We start from the raw sequence: 18000 nt of genomic DNA on the forward strand, positions 1-18000 counted from the left end.
AAATCTAACCTTCAAAACGACTTCATCCTTCAAGTACTTGGGTATTCAGATCCATAATGAGCTCTCCAAATATGAGGAACTTAATATTACGCCCATAATCAAGCAGATGGCGGACAAACTTCGCACATGGTCAACTCTCCCTTTGAACCCGATTGGTTGTATGAATATTTTTAAAATGATTTATTTGCCTAAATGTTTATTTTGTTTTAGAGTTGCTCCAGTTTTCCCCCAAAAAATATTTCTGAATATTGAATCCACCTTATCCTCTTTCATAAGAAACAATACCCAACCACAGATTGCAAAGTCATCCCTACAGGCATCTAAATTAAAGGGAGGTCTTGCATACCCAAAACATACAGGACTACTTTATTGCCTCTCAACTTGCCAACGTCTACGATTGGTTACACGCTGACCCTCAGACACCCTCCACAGCTCTCCTGTCATCCTTTTGTCCCAGCTGTATCTCTCAAAGATGAGTTGTGCAGGGCGATTAAATTCAAGTGGTCCCAATATTCCGCTGTGGATATTTTGGCAAGGGGCAATAGGGGAAGATAGGATTTTTGTACTCACCGTAAAATCCTTTTCTCTGATTCACTGACTGACACAGCTCCTCTTAGCAGTAGCACTTTTCCTTGCAGGCTTGTTAGGATTGCGGTTCCAAGGACACTTTTGTCCTTCAGTAGTCGTCCTGTCGGGCTGGAAGCGTTTCGTCGAAGCTCCGGGCGGACGAAAAAGCCATTTGTGAGCAGAAAATGAGGGCCCTTGCCTACGGCGTGGCTCCTTAGCCTTCCAGGCCTGTGGGAGTAGAGTACTTTTACCACCTGTGGCATTTTGAATAAGGTCATCCAAAGAGCCGATCGCCAAGGAAGGGAAGATCCGTCAGGGCTTTTTTGGATGCCTGGTCAGCAGACCAGCATTTTAACCAAATCAGGCGCCTCAGCACCACTGCTGACACTGAAGCCCTGGATAACAAAGGGAGAGTATCCAGGGCAGCGTTAAACGCACTTCAGGCCTTGCACTAGTTGATGTGCTAGTTCCACGGAGACCTGTTCTCCAAATTCACGGTGCAACAGTTTTGCCCATTTTGCAGATGCCAGTACTGGTAGCATGGTTGACCCCAACACCATAAACAAGAAACGAGCCACTGCCTCAGCCTTCCTGTCTGTGGGATCCTTAAATGCAGGAGTCCCCTCTACCAGGATCATGGTTAATTTAACCTGGATAATGGGGGTCCACGACTGGAGGAGCCGAGCACTTTGAGAAGGCTCTCCTCAAAAGGGGTAGCGCTCCACCATGTATTTGGGGACGGAAAAGGTCTGTTGTGGTCGACCCCATTCCTTGTAAATGAACTTGTCAAAATAAGACAGATACGGGAACACCTTAGGTGAACCAGCTGGCTTGCAGGAACCAAAAAGGGACTGCTACATCAGCAGAGGGATCTGCTGGCTCCCAAATCTTCAGGGTATCACGCACAGCTGTGATAAGTGCTCCAACAAGCGCTTTGTCGTGCACGAACCTGGACTCTTCACTGTCGGAACGGTCCAGGTCAGTGTCATCTGAAACGACAGAACAGGGGTCACCAGCCTCAGCAGGGCCAGAGTCTGCGTCAGAGCTCTCCCCATATTGGGGGGGGGGGCAGGGGCCGCTTTTTAGCACCTTTGCACCCACGCACCGCCTCCATCTTGGCAACGAACGAGTTGAGGACTGCTGACAAAGCGCCTAGGGGCACTGCACACTGACCTGGTTGCAACTGCCTGGATTTTGAGGGAAGAAACACCAGTTTCTGAAGACATGCCGACCCTACCCTGTCTGCCACCTGACGGGGACTTAGGACAGTGATGGTCCCACCCTCTTAACTGCTGCTGGCTGAGGGGCTCTTTTCCGCAGGACTCACCACCCTGACTGGTTCTGCACTGTCCAGCAAGTAGTGCTTGTGTTCTGTCAGCTCCCAGGTGCAGAGGAAATCACACTGTCATCCAGAGCTGCTGCTTATGGCGCCGAAACCGATCCTATAATGTGCCCAGGCTCAAAGAAAATGACTACCAAGCGTCCGGTATATGGACATATTGCACAGAGAAAATGGCCGCCAGACTACAGGAAAGCATGCTGCTCCTAGAGACTGCTCAAAAAACATGCTCAGGCTTCAAGAAAATGGTCGCTAGGCATCCAGTATAAAAGGACAAAACCACAGGGAAAATGTCCGCCAAGCTACAGGAGAGCATGCTGTTCCATGCCCTCACCTAAGATGGCCGCTGAATACTGAATACCATAGACAGAAAATGGCGGTGGACAGCGCAGCAGGGATCACAGACAGCCTCAACAGTCCCAAGGAGGAAAAAATAAAAAAAAATAAAAAAAACACACACGGGCACAGCCAACCAGCACAGCCCCCCCCCCCCCCCCCCTGATGAAACCCACCCACCGCTCAGCAGCCACATGCAGCATCCCCCATAGGGAGGGGGGAGGGAAGATAGAGACAGGGAGAGAAGAGAGGGAGCTGAGGGACCCCCGAATCAACCTCCCAGGGAATGCCCAGCTGCTCAGTCCCACAGAGGCAGGGAGAGCTGTACTTACCATTCCTGCATCTGGGAGACATTCCATCACAGACCCACTCTCTGATCAGTATGGGGTGGCTGCTGGCCACGGCACATAGACGCAGACATCAGTAGCCCAGTCATATATGTGCCCCGGAGCATTAAAGCTCACCGACCACCTCTGGAGCTGAGGTAAGTCCCCGGATTCTTCTCTTCTCAGATCCCTCCCTCCTGTGGAGTACCGCCACTCGAATGGAAATATTTTATAGCAGAAAGACAGAGGTGATCAAATACCACCAAAAGAAAGCTCTATTTGTGGGAAGAGAGGACATCAATTTTGTTTAGGTACAGCGTCGCGCGACCATGCAATTGTTAAAGCGACGCAGTGCCATATGCCAAAAAATGGCCTGGTCTTTAAGGTTGTTAAAGTGGTTAAAGGCAGTCCACTGGGAAACTCTTTGCTTATGCTATTCACCCTTACTGTTCGCCATTGCACAGCAACATCTTTGGGCCCCTTCGTAGCTAGCTGAAGATTCTGGATACCTTCACTTCAAGGACTCATTTCATTCTCTCTACCCCCCCCCCCCCCAACATCTGTTTAAATTAAAGGAGACACTCTCTACCTGTGCACAAGGATGGGGAGGAGAGATCTGAGTTCTTTGTAATCAGTAATCAAATGAAATACGCACAGTTAACACCCTAGGAATTCAGAGTTGTGCAGTCATGTCAAAGTACAAAGCGGGAGCATAGTCTATTTCTGGCACATCAGAGATTTTTCTGTACTTACAAGGTGTTTACAGGGAGAAAATGTGATAATGTGAAATGTGCATGTAATCCAAAAGATATCTCCTGAGGGCCTACTTCCAGAAAAATATAGCACTGTAACAATAGTACAAGTAACAGCAACTTTTTTTTCCTGAGATAAAAATGTAAGTGTTAAAAACATTGCCTGAAGTACTGAGCTGGGCAGCCTTTATCAACTGGGGCACAACTGGTGCTTTATTCCATTCAAATTCTTAAATAACAGAGGCAAATGTCTGTAAATAAATGCCTGTAGGAAATACCTGCCTTAATGGAAATCTATCAACAAAGAAATAGGATATAAGCAACAGCAGACTAAATGATTGAAAGTATGGGATTCAGGGCTGTCATCGTCATTCTTGCTTCACTGTTTAGCAAGGCACTGACCTGGAGCAAGCATGTGCATGCCACGTGTGCCAACACCATATACAGGTGTTCGCTCTAGGTCAGTGATTAACGAAGTGCTAAAAAGCACAACAGGATGACAGCCCTGAGGTATGTTCCTTTCAAAACCAAGCTAGCTAATTACAGCAAAACATTTATATCCTAACAGTCTTTATATTAACATTTTTTCTGCCAGACCATTTATCTATTTTTTTTCAACACACACACAATCTCTACATTTTCTGTTAAATAAGATTTTATACATGAAATACATACTGTATACGGAAACAATATCCGCCAAAAGGATTTGTATTTCTGTCCACCCATTCCTAAAATCTACAAAGCTTGGACACACCACACAGTCCTGACTGCCACAACATAAAACCTGATTTTTGTATGCTGCTAACACTCACGACCCATTCCCCCCCCCCCCCCCCCCGCATTTTCACTGGAAACATATTGAAATGCTCCGTGCATCAAATATTAACATGCATCAGGAGGGTAAGCTCACTGAAGTTTATGTGCAGCAGTTTGGCAATCCCTTGTACATCCAAATTTAAGTGCGACTGGCAAGCTTGTTGCAAATGAGATAGTTATTGCTACACTACATCAGCAACAGATATTAGAGCATTAACTTAGATCTCTAGCTGCAAAATCATTTCTAAAAGTTGATGCAAAACCGGACGCTAAAATATTACCACTTTTGAAAGTGAATACACAATTATTTATGTGCACATGTGTATTTTATAAATGTTATGGCAAAATGATAGTCTACTTCCATCTGAAGAACCTGCTTGATACTAAACAAAATGCAATCAGTCAGTAAACTCCCCTAATGTGAGTAGCAAGCATACACCAATCACTGATGCCACAACACCCTTCTACAATACCAAAGTGCTACCCGAGATATATTATTTATATAATGACCAGCCTACATATAACTCTAGACTATGCCTACTGAAGAAGCCCTGCTGGGGACACAACACATATAGAAGTAGAACCTGTCCACCCACGGATCCTAAAAGAATTGAGCTCTGTAATTTCAAAGCTATTGTATCTAATTTTTAGGGACTCAACGATAGGAATAGAACCACTGGATTGGCGCAGGGCCAATGTGGTGCCTATATTTAAAAAGGGAACAAAGTCTTTACCAAGTAACTATAGACCCGTTAGTTTAACTTCTATAGTTGGGAAGATACTGGAAGGATAAATAAGAGACCACATAGATGGGTTCTGTCAGGAAAAAAATATTTTAAGCAACAGACAACATGGATTCATGAAAGACAGAAGTTGTCAGACAAACCCGATTTCTTTTTATGAGGTGGTAAGTAAAACCTTGGACAGAGGGTTGGCGGTGGACGTGATATACTTGGATTTTGCAAAAGCGTTCGGATACAGTTCCGCACACACGACTCACGTGTAAGGTAAAGTCTACAGGTTTGGAAATGGATAGAAAACTGGCTAAAAGACAGAATTCAGAGAGTAGTGGTTAATGATTCTTACTCTGAATGGTCCAAGGTTATCAGTGGTGTACCCCAAGGTTCAGTGTTGGGACCCTTATTTTTAAATGTCTTTATAAAGGATATTGGGTCTGGGATCAAAAGTAACATTTCCATCTTTGCAGATGACACCAAGCTATGCAGTGGAATAACGTCCTTACAGGGTGTCTCCAATTTACAAGCCGACCTCAATGCAGTGTGAGATGATCAAAGCTCGCCACAGCGCCTAGAGGCGATTCAGTTCGCATTGTGCGCTATACAAGTATTTCATTCATTCAGTGTCTAATTGGGGGAATATGTGGCAGATGAGGTTTAATGTTGAGAAATGTAAAGTTATGCACTTGGGGGCTAAGAATATGCATGCATCATACAGGCTTGGGGGGGGGGGGGGGGGGGAAGTACAAATGGGGTAATCCATAGTGGAGAATAATAGCATGCAGAGAGATCATTTGAGAGATCATTTTGCCCCTGTTCAAATCATTAGTAAGACCTCATCTGGAACATGAGGTTCAGTTTTGGGCACCAATTTTCAAAAAGGATATTGGGGAACTGGAGAAAGTGCAGAGAAGGGCAACCAAACTGATAAGAGGCATGGAGGAACTCAGCTATGAGGAAAGATTAGAGGAACTGAATTTATTCACTCTTGATAAGAGGAGATTAAGGGGGGATATGATCAACATGTACAAATATATAAGGGGTCCATATAGTGAACTTGGTGTTGAGTTATTCACTTTACAGTCAACAAAGAGGACAAGGGGGCACTCTTTACGTCTAGAGGAAAAGAGATTTCATCTCCAAATACAGAAGGGTTTCTTCACAGTAAGAGCTGTGAAAATGTGGAATAGGCTCCCTGCAGAGGTAGTTATGGCCAGCTCAGTGGATTGCTTTAAGAAAGGCCTGGATTATTTCCTAAGTGTACATATTATAACTGGTTACTAACATTTATAGGTAAAGTTGATCCGGGGAAAATCCGATTGCCTCTCAGGGGATCGGGAAGGAATTTTTTCCCCTGCTTTAGCAAATTGGATCATGCTCTGCTGGGGTTTTTCACCTTCCTCTGGATCAACTGTGGGAATAGAATTGGGTATATGGGCTGGTATGAGATAAAATTATATATATATATATATATATTATATAGATATATTATATAGATATATTTTTTTTTTTTTGGTAGTTGAACTGGATGGACTTGTGTCTTTTTTCAACCTGACTAACTATGTTGATGCTGCCATAAAGTTTTATATCTGGGAATTGGTGGTGCACTGGAGTATCTGAGTTAAATGCAATTTTTATACATCTTTTAAGCGAGTGTTTTCAACCCCTTTAAATTTTAACAAATTGCATACAGAGAGCACTATTCTTCCTTTCTACAGTATTCCATTTCTATGGATCAGAGTTGTGAAAGGTGCCTGCTGGAGGTGTAAATACTGAAGATGGATCTGAATTGTGTGCCCATAGATGAATTAAGCCGTTTTGACCTCTTTCGAAGATTTGAGGTCCAGTACAGAGGCGATCGGACCCACATAACACTGGGTAAAGTGTATGTTATTATCCATAACATAGTTATACGGCGGCAGAGCGGCTCTTGGCTGTGCCAGGATTAGACAGAACAAGCTGATCAGCGGGTGATGGCCAATGGATGACCGCCAGCACTCGGTGATTGGCGAGGAGGAAGACAGGTTGGGATGTGGTGGTTTTTATTTGCTGCAAATGTAACCCTTTGATCGCCCAAGATGTTAACCCCTTCCCAGCCAGTGTCATTAGTGCAGCGACCATGCATATTTCTAGCACTGATCATTGCATTAGTGTCACTGATTCCAACAAAGTGTCAGATTACTCACCATACCATCACAGTCCTGATACAAGTCGCTGATAGCTGCCAAAAAACTAAATTATACATACACATCATAAAAATACATATCACAAAGCTAGTGGATGTTAGAGACCTTGCACTCTTCCAACTTCTGTTTGAGGATGCCCCACAGAGGCTCAATAGGGTTTAGGTCTGGAGACATGCTTGGCAAGTTCATCTTGGAGGTGTGTTTGGGGTTGTTATGTTGGAATACTGCCCTGCAGCCCAGTCACTGAATGGAGGGGGATCGTGCTCTGCTTCAGTATGTCACAGTACATGTTGGTATTCATTGTTCCCTCAATGACTGTAGCTCCCCAGTGGCGGCAGCTCTCATGCAGCCTCAGACCATAACACTCCACCATCATGCTTAATTGCAGGCAAGACACACTTGTCTTTGTACTCCTCACCTGGTTGCCGCCACACGCACTTGACACCATCTGAACCAAACAAGTTTATCTTGGTCACATCAGACCACAGGACATGGTTCCAGTAATCCATGTCCTTTGTCTGCTTGTCTTCGGTAAACTGTTTGCGGGCTTTCTTGTGTATCATCTGTAGAGGAGGCTTTGCTTCTGGGACGACAGCCATGCAGACCAATTTTGATGCAGTGTGTGGCATATGGTCTGAGCACTGACAGGCTGACCCCTTCGACCTCTGGATATGACGCTGAGCACGCGCAACCGACTTCTTTGGTTGACCATGGCGAGGCCCAATCTGAGTGAAACCTGTCCTGTTAAAGCGCTTTATGGTCTTGGCCACCGTGCTGCAGCTCAGTTTAAGGGTCTCTAGCCTAGGCCATCTTTATGTAGAGCAACAATTTTTTTTTTCAGATGCTCAGAGAGTTCTCTGCACTGTTGAACTTCCAGTGACCAGTATGAGTGAAAGCAATTACACACTCACTTTTGTTGCCAGCGGTTTAGACATTAATGGCTGTGTATCGAGTTATTTTTAGGGGACAAATTTACACCGTTATACAAGCTGTACATTGTAGTAAAGTGTAATTTCTTCAGTGTGAGGGTGTACTCACTTGAGAAAAACGAGAGAGAACCAACGAGAGCGAGAGCGCACGAGAGCGAGAGAGAGCACGAGAGAGAGCACGAGAGAGAGAGAGAGAGAGAGAGAGCACGAGAGAGAGAGAGCACGAGAGAGCGAGATCGAGAGGTTTTATAGAAGTAAAAAAATATTGTTTTTCAAACTTTTGTCTTTTTTAACTTATAGCGCAAAAAAATAAACCCAGTGATCAAATACCACCAAAAGAAAGCTCTATTTGTGCAAAAAAATTATTTTAATTTCATTTGTGTACAGCGTTGCATGACCAGTCAATTCGTTAGGCTTGGTTCACACAGGGGCGACTCAGATCCGACTTCAGGTCGCCCCTAGTCGCCTCAGGTCGGACAACATTTAAAAATCAATGTAAGTGAATGAGAGCCGTCTTAATGCACGCTACTGAAGTCGCCTCCGACTTCAAAAGAAGTTCCTATACTACTTCAATCCGACTTGTACCCATTGATTTCAATGGAGGTCGCCTCAAAGTCGGATCTCTGTCTATATGGAGGAGACTTTGACAGAATTATTAGCTCTGAAGGGGGAACTCCACGCCAAAGGTCCCCCCTCCGAGAGCATACCAGGCCCTTAGGTCTGGTATGGATTCCAAGGGGAACCCCCTATGCCGAAAAAACGGCGTGGGGGTCCCCCCAAATCCACACCAGACCCTTATCCGAGCACGCTACCCGGCCGGCCAGGAAAGGGGTGGGGACGAGCGGGCACCCCCCCCCCCTGAGCCGTACCAGGCCGCGTGCCCTCAACATGGGGGGGGGTGCGGCCCCCCCACCCCAGAGCACCTTGTCCCCATGTTGATGAGGACAAGGGCCTCTTCCCGACAACCCTGGCCGTTGGTTGTCGGGGTCTGCGGGCGGGGGGCTTATTGGAATCCGGGAGCCCCCTTTAATAAGGGGGCCCCCGGATACCGGCCCCCCACCCTATGTGAATGAGTATGGGGTACAATGTACCCCTACCCATTCACCTGTAAAATAAAGTACAAAAAAAAAACCACAACACACAAGATAAAATAGTTTATTGCACAGCTCCGGGGGTCTTCCGTCTTCGGGGATCTTCTCGCCGGACTCCTCCGCTATCTTCTTATAGCTCTTTTGCTAGCGGAGGAGCCCGGCATTCTTCTTCGTCGCTGCTGCCTCTTCTTCCGACTTCGGGGGTCTTGTCCCCCTCTTCGATTCTTCTGCCGGGCCACCGCGCCTTCTTATACCTCTTTTACAGGCGGTGGCCCGGTCTTCTGTCGCCGCCTTCCGTTCTTCTTCTCCTGGAGATGTTGACTCAACGCTCTCTCCGGCCGCAATGCCAGGGACGCACTGCGCGGCGACTTATATAGGGACAAGGGGCAGGGTCATGGGTTGATGTCACATGGCGACAGTCCCAGCATCCTCCGGGACTGACATCGTAAGGGGACGGGGTCACCATGTGACATCAACCGATGATCCCGCCCCTTGTCCCTATATAAGTCGCCGCGGCATTGCGGCCGGGAAGAAGACGAAGACGAAGACGAAGACGAAGACGAAGACGAAGACGAAGACGAAGACGAAGACGAAGACGAAGACGAAGACGAAGACGAAGAAGAAGAAGAAGACCGGGCCACCGCCTGTAAAAGAGCTATAAGAAGGAGCGGTGGCCCGGCAGAAGAACCAAAGAGGGGGACAAGACCCCCGAAGTCGGAAGAAGAGGCCGCGGCGACGAAGAAGAATGCTGGGCTCCTCCGCTAGCAAAAGAGCTATAAGAAGATAGCGGAGGAGTCCGGCGAGAAGACCCCCGAAGACGGAAGACCCCCGGAGCTGTGCAATAAACTATTTTATCTTGTGTGTTGCGTTTTTTTTGTACTTTATTTTACAGGTGAATGGGTAGGGGTACATTGTACCCCATACTCATTCACATAGGGTGGGGGGCCGGTATCCGGGGGCCCCCTTATTAAAGGGGGCTCCCGGATTCCGATAAGCCCCCCGCCCACAGACCCCGACAACCAACGGCCAGGGTTGTCGGAAAGAGGCCCTTGTCCTCATCAACATGGGGACAAGGTGCTTTGGGGTGGGGGGGCCGCACGCCCCGCCTCCCCCAAGGCACCCCCCCCATGTTGAGGGCACGCGGCCTGGTACGGCTCAGGAGGGGGGCGCCCGCTCGTCCCCACCCCCTTTCCTGGCCGGCCGAGTAGCGTGCTCGGATAAGGGTCTGGTGTGGATCTGGGGGGGACCCCCACGCCGTTTTTTCGGCGTAGGGGGTTTCCCCTTGGAATCCATACCAGACCTAAGGGCCTGGTATGCTCTCGGAGATTTGGCGTGGAGTTCCCCCTTCAGAGCTCATTCTCTGATTGGCCACGGCAAAAGTCGCCTGGCCTGGGGCGACTTGTAAGTCGCCCCAGGTAGTGTCTAAAAGTTGTGTTCAAGTCGTCTCCAAGTTGCCTCAAAGTCGTCCTGAAGTCGTGTCGCCCCTGTGTGAACCGAGCCTTAAAGTAAATAGCGTAGAGAGGGAGGGTTTACAATGCCAATCAGCAATAGGTTGATCATAATTTATCACAGGCATGTTGGGGCATGGAAGGTTTTGAAGAATTTCCCCAAGCTCTGGTCTTGCCAAGGCTTAGAAACACTGATCTAGAGGCTGCAGGAGCAGTTCACATAAGTTAAGAGCAACTCCTGTGCTCTCAGCCCAGCATTCATTGCACACAGAGAAGCATGGGAAATTCCTGCATTAAACAATAACACAAAATGTAAAATAAAACTGTTTTGTTAGGGCCATTTCCCCACTGGAGAGATTCCACATTACTTTCTGTTGTGATCTAAAGCGATGGAAAATCTCTCTAATGGGGATACTGATCACAAACCAAAACTTAACAGAGGTTATATCCTTTTGGCCTTCTGACCAAAAGAAACAAAAATACATTTTCGCCTGGACTTTAACCACTTAACAACCGCCCTATAGCCGAATGACGGCTACAGGGCGGTTTCTTAACTCTGGGAGGCTGTCATATGACGTCCTCCCAGAATTTCGCTCTTGCGCCCCCTGAGGCGCGCACTCGAGAGCATCCGTGACCGCCGGGTCCATAGGACCCGGTGCATCACGGATCACAGTAAACGGCCGCTCATAGAGGCCGTTTACCACTTGATCGCTCCGTCAAATGACGGAGTGATCACTTGTAAACAAACCGGCGTCACGTTATGACGCCGGTTCCTCCCTCCCCCTCTCTGTACCAATCGGAACAGCGGAGGGGGAAGAGATCGGTGTCAGCAGCAATGTGGGCTGCATCTGCAGTGCCCACATCGCTGCTCACCGAAAATTAACCCCTCATTCCCTGCCAATACCCTGCAACACTCTGCAATGCTCTGCAACACCCGCCAATATCCTGCAATGCTCTGCAACGCCATACTCTGAGATACCCAGCCATAGTCGGTGATACCCTGCAATACCCAGCCATAGACACCCCCCCCCCTCCCGCCGCCCTCCGGTGCTTCTACCGACTCGCCAATACGATCAAATCCAGAATCTTTTTTTTTTTTTTTTTTTTCCAGGCTTCCCAGCTTAGAGGTGAGATGCGGGGTCTTATTGACCCATATCTCACTGTAAAGAGGACCTGTCATGCCATATTCCTATTACAAGGGATGTTTACATTCCTTGTAATAGGAATAAAAGTGATCAAAAAATGTATTTTTGGGGGGAAAAAATTTCAAACTAAAATAAAGTAAAATGAACAATAATTTTTTTTTTTTTAAAGCGCCCCTGTCCCCATGTGCTCGCATGCAGAAGTGAACGCATACGCAAGTCCCGCCCACATATGAAAACGGTGTTCAAACCACACATGTGAGGTATCGCTGCGAACGTTGGAGCGAGAGCAATAATTCTAGCCCTAGACCTCCTCTGTAACTCAAAACATATAACCAGTAAAAAAAAAAGTAGCGACGTTTGGCGCCATTCCACGAGCCTGTGCAATTTTGAAGAGCGACATGTTAGGTATCCATTTACTCGGTGTAACTTCATCTTTCACATTATGCAAAAATTGGGCTAACTTTACTGGGGTTTTTTTTAAGCACAAAACTTTTTTTCCCAAAAAAAAGCATTCGAAAAATTGCTGCGCAAATACCGTGCGAGATAAAAAAAGTTGCAACGACCACCATTGTATTCTCCAGGGTCTTTGCTAAAAAAACATTTATAATGTTTTGGGATTCTATGTAATTTTCTAGCAAATAAAATTATGATTTTTACATGTAGGAGAGAAAAGTCAGAATTGTCCTGGGTGCTCCAGAACGCCTGATGGCGCTCCCTGCATGTTGGGCCTCTGTATGTGGCCACACTGTGTAAAAGTCTCACACATGTGGTAGCGCCGTACTCAGGAGTAATAGCAGAAAGTGTTTTGGGGTGTAATTTGTGGTATGCATATGCTGTGTGAGAAATAAACTAATATGACAATTTTGTGAAAAAAAATAAAAATTAAGTAAAAAAAAAAAAATATTGATTTTGCAAAGAATTGTGTGGAAAAAAAAAAAATGACAACTTCAAAAAACTCATCATGCCTCTTACTAAATATCTTGGAATGTCTTCTTTCCAAAAAGGGGTCATTTGGGGGGTATTTGTACTTTTCTGGCATGTTAGGGTCTCAAGAATTGAAATAGGCCGTCAGTACTTCAGGTGTGATCAATTTTCAGATATTGGCACCATAGCTTGTGGACTCTATAACTTTCACAAAGACCAAATAATATCCACCAATTTGTACTTATTTTTACCAAAGATATGTAGTAGTATAAATTTTGGCCAAAATGTATGAAGAAAAAAATTACTAATCTGCTAAATTTTATAACCGAAACAAAGAAAAATTCATTTTTTTTTTTTATTTTTTTTTTTTTACAGAATTTTCTGTATTTTTTCTTTTATAGCACAAAAATAAAAAACCGAGCGGTGATTAAATACCACCAAAAGAAAGCTCCATTTGTGTGAAAAAAAGGACAAAAATGTCATATAGGTCCAGTGTTGCATGACTGAGTAATTGTCATTCAAAATGTGAGAGCACCGAAAGCTGAAAATTGGTCTGGTTATTAAGGGTGTTTAAGTGCCCAGTGGTCAAGTGGTTAAAAGAAGTATAGTTAAAGCTTATTTGGCTGTACTTCTCCTGTGGATCACAGCAGTTTGTTTTGCACTCCTGTGGTCAGTTTTCAGCAGACAGCAGGCTGACGTCACAGAGCGGGTCCAGGACTCAGGAAAGATTGCGACCATATGGTCAGGATCCACCCACATGCCTGAACCGGTACCCGGCTCAGCCTCTCAGTGAGCTGCTGAGAGGTTAAACCAGCCGCTCCTGCCTGCTCCACAGCCCAGCTCTGGTCAAGGAGCCCTGAGAACCGAGCAATCAGCGGCGTTTGATTGCTTGGTTCTCAGTGTTAGAGCCCACGTGTTTTTGTTGTCTCTCAACTAGGGGACTTCACTTCACTCTCTGTCCTTGGGAGTATAAATGCTACTTACTGAATATGTACCTGCTTTCGGACTACGTACCATGTTTGCAGTGTGGTTTTCAACAAAGTCTTCTTGCACTTGTCCTTGCTGGACCTGAGTTAAAGATGCTGACAATTCGGTCATTCAGACACGTTGAAAATTTTCTTCTATAGTAAAATCTGTAAGGAAAAATGACAATAGATTTTACTGAGCCCATAAAGTAATATACTTGCTGATAGTTTTTTTCTGTGGTCTAGATCACCTTTAGAGCATAGAAGTCACAGAACAAAAGCTTCCCAATAAAGCATCCTAATAAAATATCCAAAATAAAATCTTATGAGTACACCACCCATTCTGGACCCCCGTTTAGTGAGCACCCAGAATAATACTGTGGTAGGACCAAAATTAAAAGCATTGGATTGTGAATGCAATACAAGTAAAATATTAAACAACATTTATTTATTTAAAAAAAAAAAAAAAAAAAAAAACTGAAGGTTCTATGGAGCACCATTTATCTAGTGTGGTTTAAGACCACCCTAAAATTGAGGGGTGTAACTATTAGACAGGATTGCTTCACTTCCATACATAATGCACATGCAAAAACCTACTTTTGATTAACCAGTCTAAAAGTTTTTGGTATGCTTTGTGGAAGTTGGGACAGTCAATAGTGAAGGATTAAATTTCACTGGGAATGGAATATGGATGTTTTACATAGTAAACCATGGATAAGAGGATATGTTCACCATTCTATAATTTCTGGGCACTAGCACGCAAACTAACACAAAATGAGACAGACACACAGAGAGACAGAGACACATATACACACACACACACACACAGTGCCTTGAAAGTATTCATACCTCTTAAAATTTTCCACATTTTGTCATGTTACAAGCAAAAACGTGGCACGTAATTGTGAAGTGGTCATCGAATAAAAGAAGCTGCTGGCAACTCCATAACATCAAGAGTATTGGAGCGGTCAACAAGACTTATCACTAAAACCAGTCTGCTGCTGACTGTACTTATTGTGAAGGCTTGAAAATAAATACGCTTGATGTTATCGAGTTGCTGGATGCTTCTTTTATTTGATGACAATTTGTCTATTGGTGTGTGGGAGGACACCTCAGCTTGGACATCCTGACTGCAAACTTCCAAAGTAAGACTGTTTCCCACTGCTCTGAGCCATACAATCTGATCAAATTGTGAAGTGGCAGGAAAATGATAAACGATTTTCCAATTTTTTACAAATATGTGGAAAGTGTGGAGTGCATTTGTAGTCAACTCCCTGAGTCAATACTTTGTAGAACCACCTTTCGCTGCAATTACAGCTGATGTCTCCACCAGCTTTGCACATCTAGTCACATTTTTGCCCATTCTTCTTTGCATAAAAAGCTCAAGCTCTGTCAGATTGAATGGAGAGCATCTGAACAGCAATTTTCAAGTCTTGCCATAGATAATCAATTGGACTTAGGTCTGAACTTTGACTGGGCCATTCCAACACATGAATATACTTTGATCTAAACCATTCCATTGCAACTCTGGCTGTATGTTTTGGGTTGTTATCCTGCTGGAAGGTGCACCTCCGCCACAATCTCAAGTCTTTTACAGACTCAAAAGTTCTCTTCTGAAGGCATGTACACACACACGCAATACAAAAATCAGAAGTTAAATTCATAGGATGCTTTCAACAGCCAATTCCGATTTTTCGTCTGACAAAAGCTGGATGCGCAGACTATAAAATTGTTGTCGTACATGAACTCAACTCCCTATTTGCGTCTGAAAATTTTTTTTTATTGAAGCAAGACTACGCATGCTCAGAAATGACAGAAGACATACAAAACTATTCAACACACCAAGTCACTTCTGAAGTTGTAAATGCAATATGCATGCCACACTTTTCTCATTTATAAACAAACAAACAAAAAAAAAAAAAAAAAAGTTACCAACCTCACTGAGCTTGAGCTGTTTTGCAAGGAAGAATGGGCAAGAATTTCAGTCTCTCGATGTGCAAAACTGATAGAGACATACCCCAAGCGACTTGCAGCTGTAATCGCAGCAAAAGGTGGCTCTACAAAGTATTAACACAAGGGAGCCGAATAATTTTGCACGCCCCACTTTTCATTTTTTTTTTATTAGTTAAAAAAAGTTTCAAAAGTCCAAGTCGAAGTTCCACTTCACAATTGTGTCCCACTTGTTGGTGATTCTTCACAAAAAATAAAAATTTTATATCTTTATGTTTCAACCCTGAAACGTGGCAAAAGGTTGAAAAGTTCAAGGGGGCCGAATACTTTCGCAAGGCACTGTGTGTATGCATCTATGCATGCATGCATGCATACATACATACATACATACATACACACACACACACACACACAGTGCCTTGCGAAAGTATTCGGCCCCCTTGAACTTTTCAACCTTTTGCCACATTTCAGGCTTCAAAACATAAAGATATAAAAATTTTATTTTTTGTGAAGAATCACCAACAAGTGGGACACAATTGTGAAGTGGAACGAAATCTATTGGATTTTTTTTAACTAATAAAAAAAAAATGAAAAAAAGTGCGGCGTGCTAAATTATTCGGCCCCCTTGTGTTAATACTTTGTAGAGCCACCTTTTGCTGCGATTACAGCTGCAAGTCGCTTGGGGTATGTCTCTATCAGTTTTGCACATCGAGAGACTGAAATTCTTGCCCATTCTTCCTTGCAAAACAGCTTGAGCTCAGTGAGGTTGGATGGAGAGCGTTTGTGAACAGCAGTTTTCAGCTCTTTCCACAGATTCTCGATTGGATTCGGGTCTGGACTTTGACTTGGCCATTTTAACCCCTGGATACGTTTATTTGTGAACCATTCCTTTGTAGATTTTGCTGTATGTTTGGGATCATTGTCTTGTTGGAAGATAAATCTCCGTCCCAGTTTCAGGTCTTTTGCAGACTCCAACAGGTTTTCATCCAGAATGGTCCTGTATTTGGCTGCATCCATCTTCCCCTCAATTTTAACCATCTTCCCTGTCCCTGCTGAAGAAAAGCAGGCCCAAACCATGATGCTGCCACCACCATGTTTGACAGTGGGGATGGTGTGTTGAGGGTGATGAGCTGTGTTGCTTTTACGCCAAACATATCGTTTTGCATTGTGGGCAAAAAGTTCGATTTTGGTTTCATCTGACCAGAGCACCTTCTTCCACATGTTTGGAGTGTCTCCCAGGTGGCTTGTGGCAAACTTTAGACAAGACTTTTTATGGATATCTTTGAGAAATGGCTTTCTTCTTGCCACTCTTCCATAAAAGGCCAGATTTGTGCAGTGTACGACTGATTGTTGTCCTATGGACAGACTCTCCCACCTCAGCTGTAGTTCTCTGCAGTTCATCCAGAGTGGTCATGGGCCTCTTGGCTGCATCTCTGATCAGTCTTCTCCTTGTCTGAGCTGAAAGTTTAGAGGGACGGCCAGGTCTTGATAGATTTGCAGTGGTCTGATACTCCTTCCATTTCAAAATGATCGCTTGCACAGTGCTCCTTGGGATGTTTAAAGCTTGGGAAATCGTTTTGTATCCAAATCCGGCTTTAAAACTTCTCCACAACAGTATTACGGATCTGCCTGGTGTGTTCCTTGGTCTTCATGATGCTCTCTGCGCTTTCAACAGAACCCTGAGACTATCACAGAGTAGGTGCATTTATTACAGAGACTTGATTACACAAAGGTGGATTCTATTTATCACCATCAGTCATTTAGGACAACATTGGATCATTCAGAGATCCTCGCTGAACTTCTGGAGTGAGTTTGCTGCACTAAAAGTAAAAGGGGCCGAATAATTTTGTACGCACCACTTTTCAGTTTTTTATTTGCTAAAAAAGTTTAAAATTACCCAATAGATTTTATTACACTTCACAATTGTGTCCCACTTGTTGGTGATTCTTCACCCAAAAAAAAAAAAAAATTAAATAAAAAAGGGATTTTTATATACAGCTTACCTGTAAAATCCTTTTCTTCAGTACATCACGGGACACAGGAGCTCATTACATAGTGGGTTATATAGGCACCTCTGGTGATTGGACACTGGTTAACCCCAATTAAGGAGAATTCCTCCCCTATATAACCCCTCCCATATGGGAGGCCCCTTAGTTTTGTAGCAAAGCAATAAGAAACCACGTAAAACCCAAGAGGGGCGGGAGCTCTGTGTCCCGTGATGTACTCTCAAGAAAAGGATTTTACAGGTAAGCTGTATATAAAAATGCCATTTTCTTGATCATACATCAAGGGACACAGGAGCTCATTACATAGTGGGATGTCCCAAAGCAATGCTCAGATTGAGGGGAGGGAGAAACAGATCATAATTATAGACCGCCAGGGACCGGAGGACCTAAACTGCAGCCTGCAGTACACTGCGCCCAAAGGCGATATCCTCTTGCCCTCTGACATCCACCTGAGAGAATCTGGTGAACGTGTGGACTGATGAC

At 44.6% G+C, this 18000-nt stretch overlaps 1 protein-coding gene across 1 annotated transcript in view; it reads right to left on the bottom strand.

Annotated features, from left to right (window-relative positions):
• Positions 1-18000, bottom strand: part of PSEN1 (presenilin 1) — a 141957-nt gene that overhangs the window by 94491 nt on the left and 29466 nt on the right. The window contains exon 3 of the mRNA XM_077464580.1: positions 13611-13729. Within this exon, the coding sequence (XP_077320706.1) occupies positions 13611-13694 (84 nt within the window). The 5' untranslated portion in view covers positions 13695-13729. The remainder of the gene's footprint in view (positions 1-13610; positions 13730-18000) is intronic.

This window comes from Lithobates pipiens, unplaced genomic scaffold (genome assembly GCF_037356315.1).
Source record: "Lithobates pipiens isolate NorthernLeopardFrog02 unplaced genomic scaffold, aLitPip1_a1.2 Scaffold_30, whole genome shotgun sequence".
Taxonomy (NCBI): Eukaryota; Metazoa; Chordata; class Amphibia; order Anura; family Ranidae; genus Lithobates; species Lithobates pipiens.